Source organism: Schistocerca serialis, chromosome 4, assembly GCF_023864345.2.
Source record: "Schistocerca serialis cubense isolate TAMUIC-IGC-003099 chromosome 4, iqSchSeri2.2, whole genome shotgun sequence".
Lineage (NCBI taxonomy): Eukaryota > Metazoa > Arthropoda > Insecta > Orthoptera > Acrididae > Schistocerca > Schistocerca serialis.
In genome coordinates, this window is record NC_064641.1 from 119,794,465 (window position 1) to 119,818,712 (window position 24,248).

Below are 24,248 nucleotides of genomic sequence, written 5' to 3' on the forward strand. Positions count from 1 at the left end.
CTGCTCGCGGCTCATTTCCAACCTGTACACACAAACATGTGATGCGCATTAGGTAGGATTCCACTTTCTCACACTCATATCTAAAATATCTTGTGTTCGAGAAGGTAGAAGGCCGAGTGGTTCTAGAATTTACGCAGAAATTCTCGAATCACTTCAACAGTTGAATATCGGCTCATCGCTTATATCCTGTAGTAGCTTATATATGCTTGTACACATTGTTATCAAAAGTCCTTGATAGAAAACACACACACTCACGCAAAAAAAAAAGTTCTCTCTCCCTAATCCATATGCCTTTTTAAATATTCATTGACAAGGTCCTACTTTTTTCGACTATGCCTGCTGTTTCTCCATCTCAGCTGTCAGCTACCATTTCCCCTTTCTCTCTCTCTCTCTCTCTCTCTCTCTCTCTCTCTCTCTCTCTCTCTCTCTGTTACTCTTTCTCTTTCCCTCCCTCCCTGTCACTCCCAATCCACCCAACACAACTCCTCAATGTACTCTGTAGCTCTGAAGAAAGATTCGTCCAAAAAGTAACAAAGTTCTGTCGTGTTTATTTGCATGTCAGCAACTGAGTGCCTCAACTATTTGGTGAATTATTGCCTTAAATCTTTAATTTATTTGTTTTCCACCAGGGACTTTCCTACCACATTTAATAAGAATTTGATAAACACAGCCCGAGAAGTAATTTTAATATGTAGCCTACTAGATAATTACTGCCTGAAAACAAATTGCAAATGATGTTCAAGCAAGTGGAGATACTCTGCTTTGGCACATTCTGATGATGTCTTGAAAATGGAATTCTGGAAAACTGCTGTAGATCTGTTCATTGACAGATGCAAGAATAATCTGGTTAACAGCAATTTGGAAATATAGACAGTTTCTGTTCTTTCAAGATTGAAGTTCCATACTTGAAATTAGAAAAGAAAATGGAAATATATCTGAAATTTGAAGAGAGAAAACTTGAATGTAAATATAGTTTCAGTTACTGTTTCTCTTTGATATTTCTGTCAAGTAGTGTTCTGAGTGACTTTGAATCATTTTCGACTTTCTTATCCATTTTCTTTCACTACCTTGACATCTATGTGCATCTTGCATGGTTAGAACATATAGCCTTCATGTGGGAAGCACCACCATCCATTTCAAATGTGGAATGACTATCTTCATACTGACTGCAAAGGTATGCTATTGACTTGATGGTACTCAGTCGTCTGAAATTTTTGACCTACCTGAGGGTCAGTTAAGAGGCTTCTACAAGTGAAATGAACTCACATGAAGTGGCTAAATTTTAGTTCAAAACTCGATGTCTGTAATGTTGTTTTTGTGATCTTTGGTTCGAAGACTTGTTTTATTCAGCAGTCTATGCCATTCTATTCTGGAACATTACTCTCCATCTCTGTGTGACTACTGCAACCTACATCCATTGAACCTAGTCACTTTACTCAGTCTTTGGTCTTGTGGTGGCAGCCAATTCGTTATGAGTTAACCACCACCTCTGTGAGGACTAACTTGTAGGTAAAACACCACTTTCAACTTTGCACTCACCACCCCACACTTTGCCTTCACACCTCTGAGTGCTGAGTTCCACCTACGCCTCCCCCCCCCCCCCAATCCCATCAAAGACAGCCATTTTGGACACTTCTAGCTGTAGTGGCTCAGCTCAAATGAGTGGTGGTCAGACAAGACCCTGGCTTCTTGACCCCGCATCAGACTATGCAGCACATGAGCATCTACTCCATCCCAACCTGCATCATTGTTTCAGCTGTTGCGCAGTGCCACCACATCCTCTAAGTTTGAGCATTCCAGACTCTTTCATGGTATAATGACCATGGTCGTTCCTACCATTCTGGTCATGTCACCCACGCCATCTGCGTTCAGTCCTGCACCTGCCGTGATGTGTTATGTTGCGAAGTGTCCCTACCCCCGCTACTGCTACCAAGATGTTGGCCATCACGCTGTTGTTGTGTGCCAGGCATCATACCATTGTCGCAAACCACTGTCACTCCGTCTAGCGTACTGCCCTTGTTTAGTACACAGTTTTGTGCTCCAGTGCTGCCTCAGGCCACCGCCTGTGGCCACTTCCCTAAGCTGCCTACCTCAACAAGTAAGCTGCCTATCCTCAACAATGATAGCCCTCTCACATGGTTCACTGAAGTGGACTGTTCTCTACGTTAGTGGCATCACCAGTGATGATGCGCATTTTGTATGCCTCATTGGACACTCATACATGCCGACCTGTAACTTATCAGTGATATCATCCTGATCCCAACCCCTCACCCCCAGAAAACTCAACATGAGGCTCATCATCATCAAGCATCTTTCTCACTCACCGGGGAAGCACTCATCCCGTAATTCACGTGGAACAAATCGATTACAGGACACACTCTCAACTCTGGTGTTACCTAGGTGCCCTTGTCGATCCTAACACCATGCCAGACACTGTCTTGTGGATCATTTGGATGATCAAGCTTCCATACAACATCCAGCTGCAGCTCTTATCTTTGTCTACAGAACCGTTGGAACTCAGACTTGGTCATGTGGATTGTATATATTGAGTCGGGTGACATCACCAGCTTGTCACTTCTGCAAGAACAGTTCTGCTACCTATGTTGGCAGTCCGGCTGTGGATACGGCTGCCCCGCCTCCTTGCCCACCTGGACTAGGTCGCACGAGATCTCATGCATCACGTGACTGAGTTGCGTACCCACCTAGTGGCAGATCAGCTGCACTACCTTCCATTCCACTCCCCACCGTCAACTCTCTATGGCCCCAGTGCAGCACGGCAGCAGACATCGGAACTTCACATCCAGCTCCCCACCCAGCCTACCCCGTGTTGATTCCACACAAATTTTGAGGACGCCACTCATAACTGATGTGCTCTGTGTGTTATGGAATACTCTGCTTGAGCCCACGGTAAGCACCACAACCCAAGCTGCTTCTTCAGGGTGCCACCTCCAAAATCAGTAATCGTACAATGATCATATTGCAACTAGATGCCTCTATGTGCTCGACAGGCTAACCATCACGTGCTTCATGACTGACACTGGTGTGGATGCAAGTGTTATCCTGCCAGCTCTCACTCTGTTGAAAATCCTGCCCTTGCCTGGTACACACTTTGTGGTTAATAATTCAGATATCCTAGCCCATGGCACAGCAGTTGCAGCTCACCCCTAACCTGCAGTTTCCATTAACCTTCCATGTGGCGAATGTTGAGAAACCTGTTCTCGGAATTTACTTCTTTAAGGACTTTGGCCTCTCTGCAGATATCCAGTCTGCTGCGCTGTTGCATCATACTTCTGGCACACACATACCAGGTTCCTTCGTTCCACTGGCTGCAGCCCCACATCTGGATTTGATACACTCATCCATCCATGATCTGAGTGTATACGTCTGACAGCCAGCTCCCTCATTGAGCTCTTACTCCAATATCATGATATTGATACTCATCATGCCAGGAACAACACAATGAGATTTTCACTCTGCAGTGGAGTGTGCGCTGATATGAAACTTCCTGGCAGATTAAAACATCCCCCAGGCTGTGGCTAAGCCATGTCTTCACAATATCCTTTCTTTCAGGAGTGCTAGTTCTGCAAGGTTCGCAGGAGAGCTTCTGTAAAGTTTGGAAGGTAGGAGACGAGGTACTGGCAGAAGTAAAGCTGTGAGGACGGGGTGTGAGTCGTGCTTGGGTAGCTCAGTTGGTAGAGCACTTGCCCGCGAAAGGCAAAGGTCCCGAGTTCGAGTCTCGGTTCAGCGCACAGTTTTAATCTGCCAGGAAGTTTCAAGACAGATTGCTATTTACCATACAGAAGACATCTCAGGTGTAACAAATGTAGCAGCCTGCCTCTGGATTGCTTCGATGTCTTCCTTTAATCCTACCTAGAGCAGATCCCAAACACTTGAACAGTAATTGGCAATAAATCACATTAGTGTCCTTGATGTGGTCTCCTTTACGGATGAACCACACTTTCCTAAAATTCTTCCAAGAAACTGAAGCTGACCATTCACCTTCCCTACTACAGTCCTTCCATGCTCATTCCATTTTGCAATATTACACCTAGATATTTAATCAACATGACTGTGTCAATAGCACACTACTAATGCTGTACTCGAAAATAATGGTTTTGCTTTTCCTAATCATGTGAATTATTTAACATTTTATTACGTTTAGTGCTAGCTACCACACCAACTTCAAATTTTGTCTACGTAATCTTGTATCATCCTACAGCCACTCAATAATGACACCTTCCCATACACAACAACATCATCAGCAGACAGCTACAGACTGCCGCTTACCCTGTCCACAAGATCATTTATGTATATAGAAAAAAAATAGCTGTTCTATCACACTTCCTTGGGGCACTCTGATGACACCTTTGTCTCTGAGGAACACTGTTGGGAAGACATGAGGCAACCTCTCCTTCCTTAGAAACAATTAGTTTCGAGAGCTAGTGTAGTGCATGTACTTTGATATGCGTGTTTCAGCAGTACTGATATTTCTCCTGAAGGTTAGGTCTGTCCAGTAACTCTGTTTCATGATTTTATGCTTTTCTCCAGAAAATTTTCTTTTGGTACTTATAACTGTTTCAGTGTGTTATGTTTTAAGTAATCATCCAACAAAGTGCTCATTACTGAATAAATATCAGTAGCAGGTAAAGGTTATTGAGCACACATTAAATTATTTCACAAAAACTTTATTGTGAACAGTTGTTTATTGAAACAATGCAATTCCAGCTGTAAAGCAATAGTGAAAATTACATCAAACAATGCGCAAGACCAGGGTTAGTAAAAAGGAAAAAAAAGAGAAAATTTCAAAACCTAAAACACACAGAGATAAAAAATTATATTTAGCAGTCTTAATATATTACCTGGGAACAAAAATTGATTCCTTGGTGTAAATCACCAGTGAAAAACATAACAGACAGTAGGTACAGGAATCCAATGGAGTATGAATACAGCACAACTTCACTGTTTGCTGCTTTGTACTGTTTCATGGATTTCTCCTGAACATTTCCAATAGCAGCATCACACAAAAGCGCACACGAAATCATACACACTCCTAAAAAGTAGAGAAGTGTAATTGTGGTAACAAAAACAGACAATGACAATCACAGTACAGATGAAACAGAGAAAATACAGAAAACAGCTTACACTTACACAGTAAATGCAACGTTTAACATAAACTAATTTCTTCTAGGTGGACCCCCACGGCCTCAATAAATTTGAAGGAGAACATTATTTATTATCCTTGTTTCATCAAAAAATCATGTGCCACACATATTTGTGCACAGCACGGTCGTCAATGGTCACAATCCTGTAATGTTTACTGCAAATCACACTATATACACTTTTTGCTACAATGAAGATAATTTATCAACATCTGTTACTACAGTTGCACTTGAGAAAGGGCGGTGCTGTAAATAAAATAATTTAAAATAGACCCTAGTACAACAACGTCCTCCTTCAAATGTATAACATGAGTTTCTAACATTTTATCAGTAAGGTACTTAGGGCTGTAACATTTACTCAGATTCAACAATGAATATGGACACAGCTCCCAACTTACAATAATCATTCTGGTCTTTTTCCCAAACACTTTGGAAAATAAAAGGAAATTTCAATGCTGGGCTTAATGCAACTCCAGTCTCTCTGTTTTAGACTGCAGCTTCAATTCACCACTACTAAACCACAGCAATAAGAGAACAGTAATTTATACACGATGTATAGTATTCTGATAATTAAAACAAAAACGAAACCTTGTATGTAGACTTTTATTTGGGTGAAGTGCAACTGGACAGCAAATAGGCAAAGTGAACATTTCACTCTGCACCAGCACGTACACAGTTTTGACACTTCCTAACAAAGTAAAAAACTGTGCCCGACCATCATTCAAAACTGGAGCCTTATCTTTCATGGAAAGTGCTCTTTCCAACTGAACTATCCAGGCACAAGTCAGACCCACCCTCATAGATTCAGTCTGGCCAATATCTCTCTTCCAATTTTTCAACATGTAAAGTGAAAACTTCATTCTCTCATAGGATAAGTACTGAGCAACACACAGGTACACAGAAAAGCATGCTCATGCCCAGAAGTTAAAGAACTTCTGAGATCCACGAAGAAGAATTTTGTCATAGCGATACTGTGTAGGGTAAACTGTGGCAGGATAATATGAAACTACAAATGGCAGTATGTTATGGGGTAAAGAGCTCACAATAGTCAATTTGAAGGAAGATCTCGGTTTAATGTTCCTGACTATATGTTGTGCACATATGGTTAGCCAATATTAATGATGCAAGATACATAACACTAGTTGCGACAGGGTTACTGTCAGACTAGCAGCCATCCTACAGAGAGCAGTTGCAAGTTGGGTAAATCTGCACAGAACCTGTCTCATCTGAGACCTGCCAGCAGCCTCTGTGTCTCACATCTCCTGTCAGAGTGTGAATACATATCACCAGCTTTGAAGGGTTCCTCTACACATTGAGTGACACACCAACTGTGCATGCCCTCAACACAAAGGCACTGTGATGTTCACCGTATGTCATGTCTTGCCCAATATGATCTGACAGAGCAACACTGTGGGGAGGCATGCTACAATCAAGCTCCTTATTCTGAAGAGAATCCAGTGTCAGTCTATCCCCGATAGCTTCAGTGCTCTGGCGACTGGGGACAAATATTCAGGCAACTCTGGAAGTTCAGAATCAGTCTAACAGTACAGGGCTTAAGGTGAAATCTAAATGTAAGAAGAAAAGTTTTAAGACGGCCATATCTTATTGTTGGGTAGTAGTCACAGTAGAGGAATACCTGAACTAGTAGAGAACTATCTGCGAAATTATTACCAGGCAACCAGTATTTTTATACTAGGAAGTGAAAGGCTCAGCAATGTAACGCACAATTTAGGCTCTGTTAGGATTGGTCTAGGTAAAGAAGCTGATATAATAATAACTGAGGCTGCAGGCAACAGTTTGGACACTATCCTCAATCATACACTTGAAGACGAAATTACACATACACATACTAGTGTGAAGAGTTCAAATGGCTCTGAGCACTATGGGACTCAACTTCTGAGGTCATCAGTCCCCTAGAACTTAGAACTACTTAAACCTAACTAACCTAAGGGCATCACACACATTCATGCCCGAGGCAGGATTCGAACCTGCGACCGTAGTGTGAAGAGTGTATCACTCTTTGAGCATATTAAGCATTCTGTGGAATATGTTAGTTCAAAGCTTTAACAATCACACAGGAGAGAAAGGCAGTCAACACACAGATGTGACTGAGGGATTGTATCTCACTTGGATGCGGCACACACAGCATAGTTTGCACCAGAATGCCTCTGGTGAGACATTACTTGCACTGCTAGTTACAAGTTATCCAAAAAATAACAACAGAATAAATATCGTTACAGATGAAACAGCGAATAGCAAAATAAAATACTACAGTTTGGACATTACTATAAAAGATAAACTTCTCACATTTACACAAGAAAATAAAAGGATATATGGAATTTCAACAATAATAGTTATGCATGTCAGAACATCACATGCAAGTTGCTGAAATCCGACATTCATCTTGATACAAGCTAACATTGCTCTATTGTAGAACCAACACAAGGACAGCAGGAGTGGCTTTATATGCAAAAAGAAGTTCAGTCCGAGGGACTTCAGTTTAGTGAATATTGCGTTGAATAACTGTTTGAATTTTCAGGTTAACTTCCATTCAGGAGGCTGTTGCACTCAGCGACTGTTATATTGACTTGTAAATAATAGATTTCAGCTATCAGCTGTCCCTTTTAAATTTTATTGGGAGATATAGAAACTAGCCCTTCTTCATGCGCTATCATTTTTGATCAATGCATGTAATGCCTGTTGGTCAGGCTTCATCCACAGTTAATTGAATTTTGTCCCACAATAGTGGATCAAGAAACACACAATCTAATATGTTACCAACCACTAGCATAAAGTATCTCTGATTTCATCAAGCAACTGGAGACAGTTTTAACATGGTTATGCAGACTTAACAGGATAAGTACTGTTCGTGAAGACTTAAATGTTGATTTTTCTATCAGATAATACTGATAGAAAGCACCTATAATGATTTACATAGAGCTTTGGACGATTTTCCACAGCAAAATTTCCTATGAAGATTGAAGAGGACAATGCAAGACTCGTTGACAATTTGTTTTAAGACCGAAAACTACCTTCTGTGATTCAGTAATTGGTTTATCTGCCAAAATGGTTAAATGATGAAGGTAAAATTTGCTGACCAAGTTCAGTTTAGATCATACAAAAATACTGCATTGAAATCATCCAGTATAGTATTAAAAAAGTTGAACTTGTGCACCGTACTAAAAAGCACTCCTAGAGTTCAAAAAGAACACTTTGAGATACTATTAGACAAGGAAAAAAATAGCAATGTAATTGATACTGAGTCCACAGAAACCAGTTGTGGCAGAAATGATAATACACTAAAGTCACTGAAAATACCCCCCCCCCCCCCCCCTCATGAACCGTGGACCTTGCCTTTGGTGGGGAGGCTTGCATGCCTCAGCGATACAGATAGCCGTACCGTAGGTGCAACCACAACGGAGGGGTATCTGTTGAGAGACCAGACAAACGTGTGGTTCCTGAAGAGGGGCAGCAGCCTTTTCAGTAGTTGCAGGGGCAACAGTCTGGATGATTGACTGATCTGGCCTTGTAACACTAACCAAAACGGCCTTGCTGTGCTGGTACTGCGAATGGCTGAAAACAAGGGGAAACTACAGCCATAATTTTTCCCGAGGGCATGCAGCTTTACTGTATGGTTAAATGATGATGGCGTCCTCTTGGGTAAAATATTCTGGAGGTAAAATAGTCCCCTATTTGGATCTCCAGGTGGGGACTACTCAGGAGGATGTCGTTATCAGGAGAAAGAAAACTGGCGTTCTACGGATGGGAGCATGGAATGTCAGATCCCTCAATCGGGCAGGTAGATTAGAAAATTTAAAAAGGGAAATGGCTAGGTTAAAGTTAGATATAGTGGGAATTAGTGAAGTTCGGTGGCAGGAGGAACAAGACTTCTGGTCAGGTGACTACAGGGTTATAAACACAAAATCAAATAGGGGGAATGCAGGAGTAGGTTGAATAATAAATAGGAATGCAGGTAAGCTACTACAAACAGCATAGTGAACGCATTATTGTGGCCAAGACAGATACGAAGCCCACGCCTCCTACAGTAGTACAAGTTTATATGCCAACTAGCTCTGCAGATGACGAAGAAATTGAAGAAATGTATGATGAAATAAAAGAAATTACTCAGATAGTGAAGGGTGACGAAAATTTAATAGTCATGGGTGACTGGCATTCGGTAGTAGGAAAAGGGAGAGAAGGGAACGTAGTAGGTGAATATGGATTGGGGCTAAGAAATTAAAGAGGAAGCCGCCTGGTAGAATTTTGCACAGAGCACAACTTAATCATAGCTAACACTTGGTTCAAGAATCATAAAAGAAGGCTGTATACATGGAAGAAGCCTGGAGATACTGACAGGTTTCAGATAGATTATATAATGGTAAGACAGAGATTTCGGAACCAGGTTTTAAATTGTAAGACATTTCCAGGAGCAGATGTGGACTCTGACCACAATCTATTGGTTATGACCTGTAGATTAAAACTGAAGAAACTGCAAAAAGGTGGGAATTTAAGGAGATGGGACCTGGATAAACTGACTAAACCAGAGGTTGTACAGTGTTTCAGGCAGAGCATAAAGGAACAATTGACAGGAATGGGGGAAAGAAATACAGTAGAAGAAGAATGGGTAGCTTTGAGGGACGAAGTAGTGAAGGCAGCAGAGGATCAAGTAGGTAAAAAGACGAGGGCTAATAGAAATCCTTGGGTAACAGAAGATATATTGAATTTAATTGATGAAAGGAGAAAATATAAAAATGCAGTAAATGAAGCAGGCAAACGGGAATACAGACGTCTCAAAAATGAGGTCGACAGGAAGTGCAAAATGGCTAAGCAAGGATGGCTAGAGGGCAAATGTAAGGATGTAGAGGCTTATCTCACTAGGGGTAAGATAGATACTGCCTACAGGAAAATTAGAGAGACCTTTGGAGATAAGAGAACCACTTGCATGAACATCAAGAGCTCAGATGGAAACCCAGTTCTAAGCAAAGAAGGGAAAGCAGAGAGGTGGAAGGAGTATATAGAGGGTCTATACAAATGCGATGTACTTGTGGACAATATTATGGAAATGGAAGAGGATGTAGATGAGGATGAAATGGGAGATACGATACTGTGTGAAGAGTTTGACAGAGCACTGAAAGACCTGAGTCGAAACAAGGCCCCCGGAGTAGACAACATTCCATTAGAACTACTAACGGCCTTGGGAGAGCCAGTCCTGACAAAACTCTACCATCTGGTGAGCAATATGTATGAGACAGGCGAAATACCCTCAGACTTCAAGAGAATATAATAATTCCAATCCCAAAGAAAGCAGGTGTTGACAGATGTGAAAATTACCGAACAGTCAGTTTAATAAGTCACGGCTGCAAAATACTAATGTGAATTCTTTACAGATGAAACGATAAACTGGTAGAAGCCGACTTCGGGGAAGATCAGTTTTGATTCCGTAGAAATGTTGGAATGTGTGAGGCAATACTGACCCTGCGACTTATCTTAGAAGCTAGATTAAGGAAGGGCAAAGCTATGTTTCTAGCATTTGTAGACTTAGAGAAAATTTTTGACTATGTTGACTGGAGTACTCTCTTTCAAATTCTGAAGGTGGCAGGCGTAAAATACAGGGAGCGAAAGGCTATTTACAATTTGTACAGAAACCAGATGGCAGTTATAAGAGTTGAGGGACATGAAAGGCAAGCAGTGGTTGGGAAGGGAGTGAGACAGGGTTGTAGCCTATCCCCAATGTTATTCAATCTGTATATTGAGCAAGCAGTGAAGGAAACAAAAGAAAAATTCGGAGTATGTATTAAAATCCATGGACAAGAAATAAAAACTTTGAGGTTTGCCGATGACATTGTAATTCTCTCAGAGACAGCAAAGGAATTGGAAGAGCAGTTGAACGGAATGGATAGTGTCTTGAAAGGAGGATATAAGATGAACATCAACAAAAGCAAAACGAGGTAATGGAATGTAGTCGAATTAAGTCGGGTGATGCTGAGGGAATTAGATTAGGAAATGAGACATTTCAAGTAGTAAAGGAGTTTTGCTATTTGGAGAGCAAAATAACTGATGATGGTCGAAGTAGAGAGGATATAAAATGTAGACTGGCAATGGCAAGGAAAGCGTTTATGAAGAAGAGAAATTTGTTAACATCGAGTATAGATTTAAGTGTCAGGAAGTCATTTCTGAAAGTATTTGTATGGAGTGTAGCCATGTATGGAAGTGAAACATGGGCGATAAATAATTTGGACAAGAGGAGAATGGAAGCTTTTCAAATGTGGTGCTACAGAAGAATGCTGAAGATTAGATGGGTAGATCACGTAACTAATGAGGAAGTATTGAACAGGATTGGGGAGAAGAGGAGTTTGTGGCATAACTTGATTAGAAGAAGGGATCGGTTGGTAGGACATGTTCTGAGGCATCAAGGGCTCACCAATTTAGTATTGGAGGGCAGCGTGGAGGGTAAAAATTGTAGAGGGAGACCAAGAGATGAATACACTAAGCAGATTCTGAAGGATGTAGGTTGCGGTAGGTACTGGGTGATGAAGGGGCTTGCACAGGATAGAGTGGCATGGAGAGCTGCATCAAACCAGTCTCAGGACTGAAGACCACAACAACAACAACAGGAAATGAAAATAGACAATTACTTTCTTATATTAGCAGGGGCTGCAATTGTGCTCTATGAGTAGTACACTGACTAGTAATCAAAATGTTTCAGGTAATTGGTTCAATCCCAGTTACTGCTTAAATTTAAAATAAAAATTATCAGCAACGCCAGCTGAAGACTTGCGATATAAGAAGTCACCCTCATTATGCCAACAGTCTTAGCAAAGAGGGCAGAGGAGCAATCAGAGGTTCAGGGCACTGTCTTTTGTTTGGGGGTAGGAAACTGCCCCTAAAAAGCAGAAGAATCAGCAGTGATCAAAAGCATGACTAGGCAGAAGGCAAACGGGATCTTCTGGAGGGGAACACTAAGGGGGAGGTGATCATGAGAAAAAGATTGAATAACCAATGAGAAGACAACACACTACAAGTTGGAGTGTGAAATGTCAGAAGTCTGAATCTGGTTCCTCAGTCCAGAAATAGTCATTGAAGAGAAACAAAAAGGAGAAGGATTTCCAGAGACACAAATGTGGAGCAATATCAGCAGCAACAGAAACTGGTACAATGGGAGTAGGATTTGTTATGAACTAGAAAGTAAGACACATTATTCAGTTTCTGTGAGCAGTTCAGTACCAGCATTATTCTCATTATTACTGATAGCAAACCAACAACCGTTCAGATATACATGCTAACATCACAAGCAGAAGATGAAGAAATAGAGAAACACAAGTATGAGGATGTTGAATGTATAATTCAATATATAAAGGGAGATGAGAAACTAATATCATGGATGACTGGAATACTGCAGTAGGGAAAGGAATGGAAGACAGAAACATGGGAGAATATGGGCATGGTAATATGACTTGGAGAGGAGAAATACTGAGTTCTGGAATAAATTTCAGCTAATAATACTGAATGTTTTGTTCAAAATCACAACAGGAGTGTGTATACTGGGAAAATGTCTGGAGTCACATGAAAATTCCAGCTGTAATGCATCATGATCAGACAGATCAGATATAGGATTGTCAGGCATGCTGAGGAGCAGATACTTCTTCATATCACAATTTAGAAATGATGAAGAGTAGGCTGAAGTTTAAATGAATTGTCAGAAAGATTCACTATGTAGATAAGTGAAATCCGTAAGTACTGAGGAATGACAATGTGCATTTGGAGTTCTCTAAGCCTGTACATACTGAAGTAATGAACACCACGATACAGCTTACTTAAAGAGGAATGGACATCTCTAAAATTCACAATAACAGAAGTTGGGCAGACAAATATAATACAAGGAAGGTAACCTTGGTTAACAGAAGAAATACCTCAACTAATCAACAAAAGAAGGAAGTACTAAAATTTTCAGCAAAAGACAGGAATATTGCAACACATGTTACTTAGGAGCGGCAGGGAAATCAAAAGGAAATGGTTGTTGGAAGGACTGGCTCAGCAGACTGAAAAGTCAGAACAACCTTTAGAAAAATGAAAAGTGTGAAATGAATTCTGCTCTGAAGTGCAGAAGAGACAGAAGATAAAGGGGGAGAAGCTGCCTCGTGACATGATAAAAGAAAAAGGAGAACACAAAGGGGATCCAGTATTTGACTCAGAGTTTTGGAAGACTTGTGATCAAATAACGCAAAAGACCTAGATAAGAGTCCACTGAAATTTCTAGCTCAATGGGGCAAATGGCAGCCTAATGACTACTCAAGCTGGTTTACGGAATTTGTGAAACTAGAGATACCATCATGTTATGGCGTAAAGATGAGCACCAGCACACCAGTCGGGAATGGCAGAGCAGAGAGGGCTGCAAAGAAGACGTCAGCCAATTGCACAATGACCGACCTCTCTCCAGGGCAACAATGCAACAGCAGCAGCCTCTATGTGAAGAGAACATAAGTGCTGCTCCTGACTGGCCGTGGCCTGCTTCTACAACAGCATCAAGATTAGGCACTTCAAGACCAGTGACTTAGAAATTGTACATACTGAAGAAGCTTGATTATTTTGTCTCTCGTCCTCTGCTTGCGACACATCTATATCGTTCTCAATGTTAAGTATTGTCATTGTTCATTTCATAATAAAACTCATTAATACGATTTGTTTGAATTGTTTGTCTAGCAATTTGAGAAAGCAGGTTTCCTAGACACCCTATATTTGACAACTAGGCAGGATTCAACATGCATCAAAGTTGCTTACAAGAATAAAATGCAGAGGAATATAAAAGAAAATTGATGATGTGTTGGATAACAATTGGTTTGGCTATCGGACAGTTAAAGGCACCAGAGAGGCTGTTCTGAAATTGCAACTGATAATGGAAGCAACACGTAAGAAAAATCAAGACATGTTCATCTGAATTGTTGGCCTACGGAAAAGAATGGAAGACCAAAAATGAAGTGCTTTCATTAAAGAGCATGTAAGACAGGGGCACAATCTACTGTTCACATTGTAAAAGCAATAACGGAAACAAAAGAAAGGTTCAGGTGTGGGATCAAAGTTAAGGGTGGAAGGACGTCAGTGCTAAAATTCGCTGACGACATTGTTATTCTCAGCGAAATAAGGAAGAATTGTAAAACCTGTTCAATGGAACAAAGAGCCTAATGGGCACACACTGCAGAATGAGATTAAACTGAAGGAAAATGAAAGTGCTGAGGAACAGCAGAAATGAGATTGGTGATAAAATTAACATCAAAGCTGTGGATGGCAAAGAAAACAAAGTCCGTTATGTTGGGAGCAAAGAAACACATGACTGACAAAGTGAGGAAGGCATAAAAGGCAAACTAGCACAGGCAAAGAATGTATTCCTCGCTAAGGAAATCATTTAGATCAAATATCGACCTGAGTACAAAATTTCTGAGAATGTACGATTAGAACACAGCACTGTATGGAAGTGAATCATAGATAGTGGAAAAACTGGGAAAGAGGAGAGTTTGAAGCATATGAGATGTGGTGCTATAGAAGGATGTTGAAAATTAGGTAGAATGATAAGACATAAAATGAGTAGCTTCTCTGCAGCATCTGTGAAGAGAGGAATGTGTCGAAAATATTGACAAGAAGAAGGAACAAGATGATAGGATACGTGCTGAGACATCAAGGAATAACTTCCATGGTACTTCAAGGGGGCTGCAGTCAATAAAAACTGTAGGGAAAGACAAAGATTAGAATATGTCCAAAAATAACTGAGAATGTTACGTGCAAGTTCTACTCTGAGATGGAGAGACTGACAAAGGACAGGAACATGTGGCATGCTGCCCAAGAAAATTCATCCATTTGCAAACAACAAAAAACAGATACATTACATTTACTCATGCAGACACTGCAAGCACCAGCGATGGCACTGGTTTCAAAACTACAACCCCACTGTGGTTAGAAAACCCATCAGGCCATTTGAAAGTAGTAATTCTGCTGGCTATAATGGTGTTTTTAGTTGAATATAAAATACTTGTGCTGACTTGTGAGGGCTACCCTCTGATCAACATATTACCACTAATCGGACACCTATTTCACTCTTTCCACCCCTTGATAACTGTCCATCAGTTCAGCTTTCATAAAGAACTCTCCACAGAAAAAGCAATGCAAGACCTCATAGATGAAGTGCTGACAGAGCTAAATGAATAAAATTACCCTGTTGGTGATATTTTGTGTCCTTGCCTTGGCTGGATCACAAAATTCTGTTGGGCAGTCTGAATCATTATGACATTAATGGCTGTCCCTCTTGCACTGATGGAGTCTTACTTTTATAACAGAAAGCAGAGGGGCTCACTGATGGAATTTGTCACATGCATGAAACTAACTCAGAATAGGGAAACATAACATGGGGTGCCACAAGGTCTGAACAGGCTCCACCAGAGCAGGACCATGATGATGATCTGCTCGTGTCAGAATAGTGGAAGTTGGGTCCCCATCCCTCCCAGTCTCTAGCCTCTCACCCCCTTTCCCTTTCTGCATGTTTCTCTATACAAATTTTAAAAAATTATAATTTTTTATACTACGGTTAATAAAAATGAAGCATTACTGAATAATATTACTTAGATGAATTGTATTTACGAAAATATTGCATACAACAAACTAAATGTATTGTTGTAGAAAGCTGAGCATAAAATGTGTAAACTCCCCCCCCCCCCCCCCCCCCCATCCTCCTCAAAAACAGGTATCAAAATTGTATAATATTTATGGCAGCTACTGAACACTGGTTTCAGTATAGTGTACACCAAAGAATACATTTTATCTGCTCTTCATAAATTAAGAATAATGCAAAAATTTTTAATTAGAAATAAATGAAAAATGCTATTATTAAGAATTGAGAAAATATCCAGGAATCGTATTTTCATTACAGTTTTTCTTTGCATTCCCTTGATGTTTTAATTATGCCATTTAAGTGAAGTTTAGCAGCTGTTTTGTATTCTACTGACAAGGTAACTAAATTTAGCAGTCTGATTTCACACTTCTTTGACCTTAAGCAGTTTTTCACCATCTTTAATTTACTGAAACTGCACTCACAAGGTGTTGCAGTCACTGATATTGTCATAAATATCCTCAAGGCTGTTAAGATGTTTGGATAAGCATCTCTTAACATCTCAGCACCTGTAAGCTGTGTAGGCGGCAGCTTTGTGAACTGTGCATTTTTGACACATCAGCAATGTTAACAATAGGCATCTGTCGGGAAGTACATTGATTTGCAAAACTTAGAGACAAAAGTAACTTTCGCTGCACTGCCAAGTAACATACCTCGATGAAACTTGGACCATACATAGAAAGAACTGCTACAGTAAAGTACATAAGGCAACTGAAAGAGATACTCAAGTCAAACAGAAATGAGACTTTAATCTGAAACAACAATTACACTGAGGTCCCTGGACATTACATAACATGTGACATCGTTCTTAATATGGTGTGTCATCACCATGAATAGCAATGCATTCGCTGCAATGTGGTCCCATGCAGGCCACAAGGTTGGTAGCAGAGTTCTCATGATAGGATGTTCCATTTCTCCACCAGTGCAGTTGACAACTGCTGCATGGTCATTGGTGCTTGTGGACATGCTGCAGTACATCTCCCCAGTGTATCTTACATGTGATCAATGGGATTCAAGTCAAGGGAACAGGCAGGCCACTCCATTTGCTGAACACCCTCTAGTTCTGAGAACTACTCCGCTTGCACTGTTCCTTTTTCTTTTTCTTTTCTTTTTTTTTGTGGTTTTAGGGTGCACAACTTTAACGGTCATTAGCGCCCAGACTACGTTAGGAATGCACCGCGAGGCACAAGTTTAAAACAGCAACTAAAAGGGAAAACACGATAAAAGATCGACAGGCATAGGATTAAAAAAACAGCATAATCAAATGTCCTTAGACAGGTTGGTCAATTTGATAAAACGAAGAACGCGAGCAGCTGCTCCTGGGTCATCCGCTAAAATGGCATCGAGAGTACATGGCAGGCCAAGATCAAGACGCAGTGTAGTAAAATCCGGACAGGACATTAAAATGTGGCGGACCATCAACAACTGCCCACATGGGCAGAACGGCGCCGGCGCAGCCGTCAGCAGATGGCGATGGCTGAACCGGCAGTGTCCAATTCGTAACCGGGCCAAAACTACCTCCTCCCGCCGAGAGGGGCGTGAGGAGGACATCAAGCCGCGGGAAGAGGTTTCAAGTCCCAAAGCATGTTGTCCTTAAGTGCAGCCCAATCGGCATGGCACAGCGATAAAATGCGCCGACAAATGACCCTGCTACAATCTGATGAAGGGACACAACAAGAAGCTGTCCGAGGCTGGAGGACCGCAGCCTTGGCCGCGGCATCTGCAGCTTCGTTCCCAGGGACACCGACATGGCCAGGAACCCACATAAAGCTAACCGGAGAACCGTCGTCCACCAGCTGCTGAAGAGAGCGTTGGATCCGGTGCACGAAAGGGTGAACTGGATACGGATCACTGAGGCTCTGGATGGCGCTCAGGGAATCGGAGCAGATGACATAAGCAGAATGTCGGTGGCGGCAGATGTAAAGAACAGCCTGGTAGAGGGCAAAGAGCTCAGCTGTGAAGACTGAACAATGGCCATGAAGCCGGTATTTGAAACTTTGTGCCCCGACAATAAAAGAACAACCAACCCCGTCATTGGTCTTAGAGCCATCTGTATAAATGAAGGTCATATTAATGACTTCGAACGAAGTTCGACAAAACGGGAGCGGTATACCGAACCGGGGGTAATCTCCTTTGGGCGCGAGCTGAGGTAAAGAAGAACGCGAACTTGAGCCTGGAGCCAAGGTGGCGTGTGGCTCTCGCCCACTCTAAAGGTTGCAGGGGGTGAAAAATCAAGGTGTTGAAGGAGGCGACGAAAGCGAACTCCAGGGGGTAGCAGGGCAGAGACATACAACCCGTATTGACGATCGAGAGAGTCGTCAAAAAAGGAACGATAAGACGGGTGGTTGGGCATTGACAGTAGCCGACAGGCATACCGACAAAGCAGTATATCGGGCCGGTAGGGCAGTGGCAATTCACCGGCTTCAGCATGAAGACTCTCGATGGGACTAGTATAAAATGCTCCGATCGCAAGACGTAAACCCCGATGTTGTATGGAGATGAGGCGGCGTAAGATGGACGGTCTTGCAGAGGAGTATACGAAGCTCCCATAATCCAGCTTTGAGCGGACGATCGACCGATATAGGCGAAGTAGGACGGTTCGATCCGCTCCCCACGACATACCACTGAGAACACGGAGGACATTTAGAGAACGGGTACAATGGGCAGCCAAATAAGACACATGTGGAGACCAGCTAAGTCTCCTGTCAAATGTAAGATCTAAAAGTTTTGTTGTCTCCACGAATGGGAGAGCAACGGGACCGAGTCGCAAGGACGGTGGGAAAAACTCTTTGTAGCGCCAGAAGTTAATACAGACCGTCTTCTCGGCAGAAAAACGGAAGCCACTGGCGACACTCCAGGAGTAAAGATGGTCAAGAGAACGCTGAAGACAGCGCTCCAGGAAACATGTATGCTGCGCGCTGCAATAGATGGTAAAATCGTCCACGAAAAGTGAGCCTGACACATCAGCTGGGAGGCAATCCATTATTGGATTGATCGCTATGGCAAAGAGAGCGATGCTCAAAACTGAGCCCTGTGGCACCCCATTCTCCTGGCGAAAGGTGTCCGACAGGACAGAACCCACACGTACCCTGAACTGTCGATCCATTAAAAAGGAACGAATAAAAAGAGGGAGGGGACCGCGAAGGCCCCATGTATGCATGGTGCGGAGAATGCCCGCCCTCCAACAGGTGTCGTAAGCCTTCTCCAAAGAACACAGCCGCGGTCAGGTGCTTCCGCAAGAAGTTATTCATAATGAAGGTCAACAAGATAACCAGATGGTCAACAGCAGAGCGGCGCCTATGAAATCCACATTGTACATTGGTAAGTAGGCGCCGAGATTCGAGCAACCAAACCAAACGAGAGTTAACCATTCGCTCCATCACCTTACAGACACAGCTGGTAAGCGAAATGGGTCGCTAACTGGAAGGCAAGTGCTTCTCCTTCCCCGGCTTAGGAATCGGTACAACAATAGACTCGCGCCAGCATGCGGGAACATGTCCCTCAATCCAGATGCGATTATAAGTTCGAAGAAGGAAACCTTTACCCGCAGGAGAAAGGTTCTTCAGCATCTGAATATGAATAGAATCAGGCCCTGGAGCAGAGGACCGTGACCGGGCAAGTGCATTTTCGAGTTCCCGCATGGTGAAAGGGGCATTATAACTTTCACGATTCGAGGAGCGGAAGTTAGGTGGCCTAGCCTCCTCTGCCTGTTTTCGGGGGAGGAAGGCAGGGTGGTAACGAGCGGAGCTCGAAACCTCTGCGAAAAAGTGGCCGAAGGCATTGGAGGTATCCTCAGGGGCCACAAGGACGTCATTCGCGACCGTCAAGCCAGAAACTGGTGAGTGGACCTTAGTGCCAGATAGACGGCGCAGGCTACCCCAGACAACAGAAAAAGGAGTAAAACTGTTGGAGGTGCTTGTGAAAGCAGCCCAACTGGCTTTCTTGCTTTCTTTAATAATACGACGGCACTGCGCACATAATCGTTTATAAGTGATACAATTCGCCACTGTAGGGTGGCGTTTAAAGGTGCGTAAAGCACGTCGACGAGCACGTAAAGGGTCTCTACATGCTGCGGTCCACCAGGGGACCGGTACGCGACGTGGAGAAGAAGTAGTGTGAGGGATGGAATATTCAGCAGCAGTGAGAATGACTTCCGTGAGGTGTGCGACCTGACTATCGCAACTTGTGAAGGTTTGATCCTGAAAAGTCGCCCTGGAAGAGAAGAGCCCCCAGTCGGCTTTGGAGATGTTCCAACTAGCTGAGCACGGAGAGGGGGTATGATGCAGGAGATGATGACACACGGGAAGTGGTCGCTCGAATATGTATCAGAAAGGGCATACCACTCAAACCGGCGTGCAAGTTGGGTAGTACATACAGAGAGGTCTAAATGGGAATAGGTGTGAGATGTGTCCGAAAGAAAGGGCATACCACTCAAACCGGTGTGCAAGTTGGGTAGTACATATAGAGAGGTCTAAATGGGAATAGGTGTGAGATGTGTCCGAAAGAAAAGTGGGGGCGCCAGTATTGAGGCAGACAAGATTGAGCTGGTTGAAAAGGTCTGCTAACAGGGAGCCCCTCGGGCAGGATGCTGGAGAGCCCCAAAGGGGATGGCGGGCATTGAAGTCTCCAGTTAACAAAAATGGTGCAGGTAGCTGAGCAATAAGTTGCATCATGTCTGCCCTGGTAATGGCAGACGACGATGGAGTGTAAACGGTACAAATAGAAAATGTAAAAGTGGGGAGAGTAATTCGGACGGCAACTGCCTGCAGGCCGGTGTGCAATGTGATAGGATCGGTTAGGTTAGGTTAGGTTAGGTTAGGTTAGGTTAATATCATCCCAGACCAGCAACGTAACCCCTCCATGAGCCGGAATACCTACCACAGGGGGTAGGTCAAAACGCACAGAGGTGTAGTGTGCCAAGGCAATGTGATCGCATGGGCGTAGCTTCGTTTCCTGGAGGGCTACGACGAGTGGACGGTGCAAGCGGAGCAGCAACTTCAAGTCCTCTCGGTTGGAGCGAATGCTGCGAATATTCCAGTGAATAAGTGCCATCGTGAGAAGAAATGGAAGATGAAAGAAGGGGTCACCTTGAAGGCCGCTGAGGGCCTGTCTTCGAGCGAGTACTGCCGCCGCTATCAGTAGGCAGACAGTCATCGTCCATTGGTTCTATAGGTTCATCGGCCATCTCGTTAAGATGGCCGGGAGGAGCAGCTTCTTCCGCCGGTGGATGGCCAGATGTTCGGCTACCAGCGGTGCGGCCAGGCGAAACGGATGACAGCCTGGGGTGGCAACCGCTGGGTGGCGCAGGAGAAGAAACGCGCTGTGGCGGAGAAGGAGAACTGTGCTTCCTATGAGCCTTCTTGGAAGGTCTTTTAGTGGAAGTACTGGTCAACGGCTGGGAGTTTGAGGTACGTAGGAAGTCTGCACGGGACAGTTCCTTCTTGAAGGCCCGTGCATCTGATTTCTGGGTCTTCGTCTTGGCAGAAGCTGATGAAGGTGCTTGTGTTGGAGGGGTGACGGGAGGAAGAGGAGACGTCGACCACGCGATCTTAGCACTGGCCGAACGGACGACCGTGGTGCCGAAGGTCAGATCGGATGTCTGCATCGCCACCTCCCTGGTAGTCCGAGGAGAGGCGAGGACAGTACTGTATTTTCCCGCTGGGAGCAGCGTGGGCTTCCTACTAGCAAATAGCTTGCGAGCAGCCGAGGTGGACACTTTCTCTTTGACCCGAATTTCTTGGATACAGCATTCTTCCTTGTAGATGGGACAGTCGCGGGAGGACGCTGCATGGTCACCCTGACAGTTCACACAACGAGGAGACGGAGGTGGACAGTCACCCTCATGGGCATCCCTGCCACAAGTGACACATTAAGCCGCATTGGAACAAGACTGGAGAGTGTGATTAAAACGCTGACACTGGTAGCAGCGCGTAGGTGTCGGGACATAGGGGCGAACAGAAATAACCTCATAGCCCGCTTTGATACGCGACGGGTCGGTACAAGGTCATTGTTGACCTTTTTCATGACCCTATGGACAGCCGTCACGCCCTGCTCAGCGAGGAAAGACTGAATCTCCTCGTCAGTCAATCCGTCGAGTGATCGAGTATATACCACACCACGAGATGAATTCAAAGTGCGGTGAGCCTCCACCCGGACAGGGAACGTGTACAGGAGTGTGGCACGAAGCAGTTTTTGTGCCTGAAAGGCGCTCTCAGTTTCTAGTAAGAAGGTACCATTACGCAACCTGGTACACGACTTGACAGATCCGGCTATGGCATCTACGCCCTTCTGGATAACGAAAGGGTTGACAGAGGAAAAATCCTTGCCGTCCCTCAGATCGAGAAACTATGAGGAACTGTGGGGCAGGCGGTAGTACTTTTGTCACTGGTGGCTGGTCAAGTTTCCGTTTATGGGCAGAAGTCGAGAGAGAAGAAGAAGAGAAATCCATTGTGGAGGAATCCCCCATGATTGCCAGCATCTCCAATGGCGCGCTCCTTCCTTGTGGGGACCCTCTCAGAGGGCACTGCCGCCTTAAGTGAATGTTTACACCTCAGGTCACACCTCCCGAGAAACAGACGGAGGGACCAATCGGCATGGTCAGAAGGTATCAGCTCAGGCAATCACCCCTCCCTGGGCCTGGCCTTTACCAGGGGGTACGTGCATGCCTTACTTGTCTACCCAGGGCGGGGAATTACGCGTTACCCCGTCACCAACTACGCGTGCGAACGCGTGGGTCGGCCTTCAGGCGCGCACAGGTAGGAAGGAAGAAGAGAGAGAGGGAGAGAGAGGACAGACTGTCTCAAACGCCGAGGCGGAGACCAGAGAAGGCAAGGAGAAGAAGACAAGGGAAAGAGTAAGGAAGACAGTGAAATGGAGAAGAGCAAAGAAAGGAACCAACCAAAGGAAGGAAGAAACGAGAAGAAGTGGAAAAGCAAAATGACCGCAAATAGAGGTCGTGGAACCGTCCGTCTTCGGACGCAGGCGCTAACTACCCCCTTGGGGGGGAGGGACTCCTTTTAGTCGCCTCTTACGACAGGCAGGAATACCTCGGGCCTATTCTAATCCCCGGACCCGCAGGGGGGCTGCACTGTTCTATGTCATCGTGCATTCTCATCCATAAAAATGAAGTCTGGCCCGAATGCACCTCTGAAAAGATGCACATGGGGAAGGAGCACAACATCACAACAATGTTGACCAGTGAATGTACCGTTGTTCAAAGATTTGGAGGTCAGTGCACCCACACATTATGCCTACCCACACCTTACCACCTGGATCACTGAAATGATTATATTCAACAATGTTGCTGGGTGCATTACATGTTTCCACTTCTCACCATATGAGGTTACATCCAGCATTATCAAATGTGACCATTTTGGTGGTACAGGTGTTATGGTGTGGAGAGGCATAATGTTGCACGAGCGTATTGACTTCCATTTTTGAACACGATACAGTCACCGGTAAGCGTTATTCTAACACTGTACTCCTTAGCCATCTGCGGTTTTTCAGAGTGCATTTGGCCATGACATTATTTTTATGGATGAATATGGGTGCTTGCATCAAATGGTACAGGTGGAGAAGCCTTTGGAACTAAAGGGTATTAGGCAAATGGACTGACCTGCCCATTCCCTTGACTTAAATCCCATGGAGCGCATGTGTGATTCATAGGGGAGACGTACTGCAGCACTTCCGCATGCATCAATGTCTGTGTAGCAGATGTCAACTATGCTGGTGGAGAAATGGAACATCGCATCACGAGAGCTCCTTACCAACCTTGTAGCTTGTATGGGAGCATGTTGCACTGCTGTCCATGATGCTCACACATGCTATTAAGAACCATGTTCCATGTTATTTGATGATCCTTGGATGAAATGACCCTACAGAAATTAAATTGTTACAGCAGCACATGTTTACATTCATGGGCCGAGGGGAAGGGAAATCGATGGAATTCACGTACCTCTCCCTGTTAATTCTTAAACCATCTATCTTGTTTTTTCTGGCCAGTTTTTGCACACCCTCCGTTAACTGTTCAAGTAGCTTTTGCTGACGCCTATCTTGTCTCACCCTACACCCCTGAAGGCTCTTTCCATTGGTGGGACCTACAGAACACATGTACGAATTAATGAGACTGCACAGATTTGCTTTTAGTTACTTCAACCAGAGGCGATACAGGACTGATCATGGGGCAACACGACTTCCACAAAGCCAACATGTATGTATTTAACAATTCTCCCTACTTTTACCAGACCACACGTGACACTGTACACTACGTTTTAAGTGGAACTGTTGTTAGCTCGCTAACTTTGACACCTGACATCCTTTGCTAAAATCCTTATGCATCCGTCTTAATAATGTTAATAAGAAATCACCACAACTGTATTGACACTTATGTCACAACCAGTTTAGTTCGAAAGAACATTTCAAGGTTATCAAAAAAT

General features: G+C 43.8%; 1 protein-coding gene and 1 non-coding gene across 3 annotated transcripts in view; one reads left to right on the plus strand and one right to left on the minus strand.

Moving 5' to 3' along the window:
- LOC126473700 (adenosine 3'-phospho 5'-phosphosulfate transporter 2-like) overlaps positions 1-24,248 on the minus strand; it is a 61,266-nt gene that overhangs the window by 33,888 nt on the left and 3,130 nt on the right. For both annotated transcript variants that reach the window (XR_007586518.1, XM_050100940.1), the window contains exon 4: positions 4,860-5,050. Coding sequence is in view for 1 of the 2 variants with exons in the window: in XM_050100940.1 (XP_049956897.1) it covers positions 4,860-5,050 (191 nt within the window). In the remaining variant the exon portion in view is untranslated. The remainder of the gene's footprint in view (positions 1-4,859; positions 5,051-24,248) is intronic.
- Trnas-cga (transfer RNA serine (anticodon CGA)) lies at positions 3,675-3,749 on the plus strand. Its single transcript has one exon. It is a non-coding gene; the product is annotated as a tRNA-Ser (tRNA).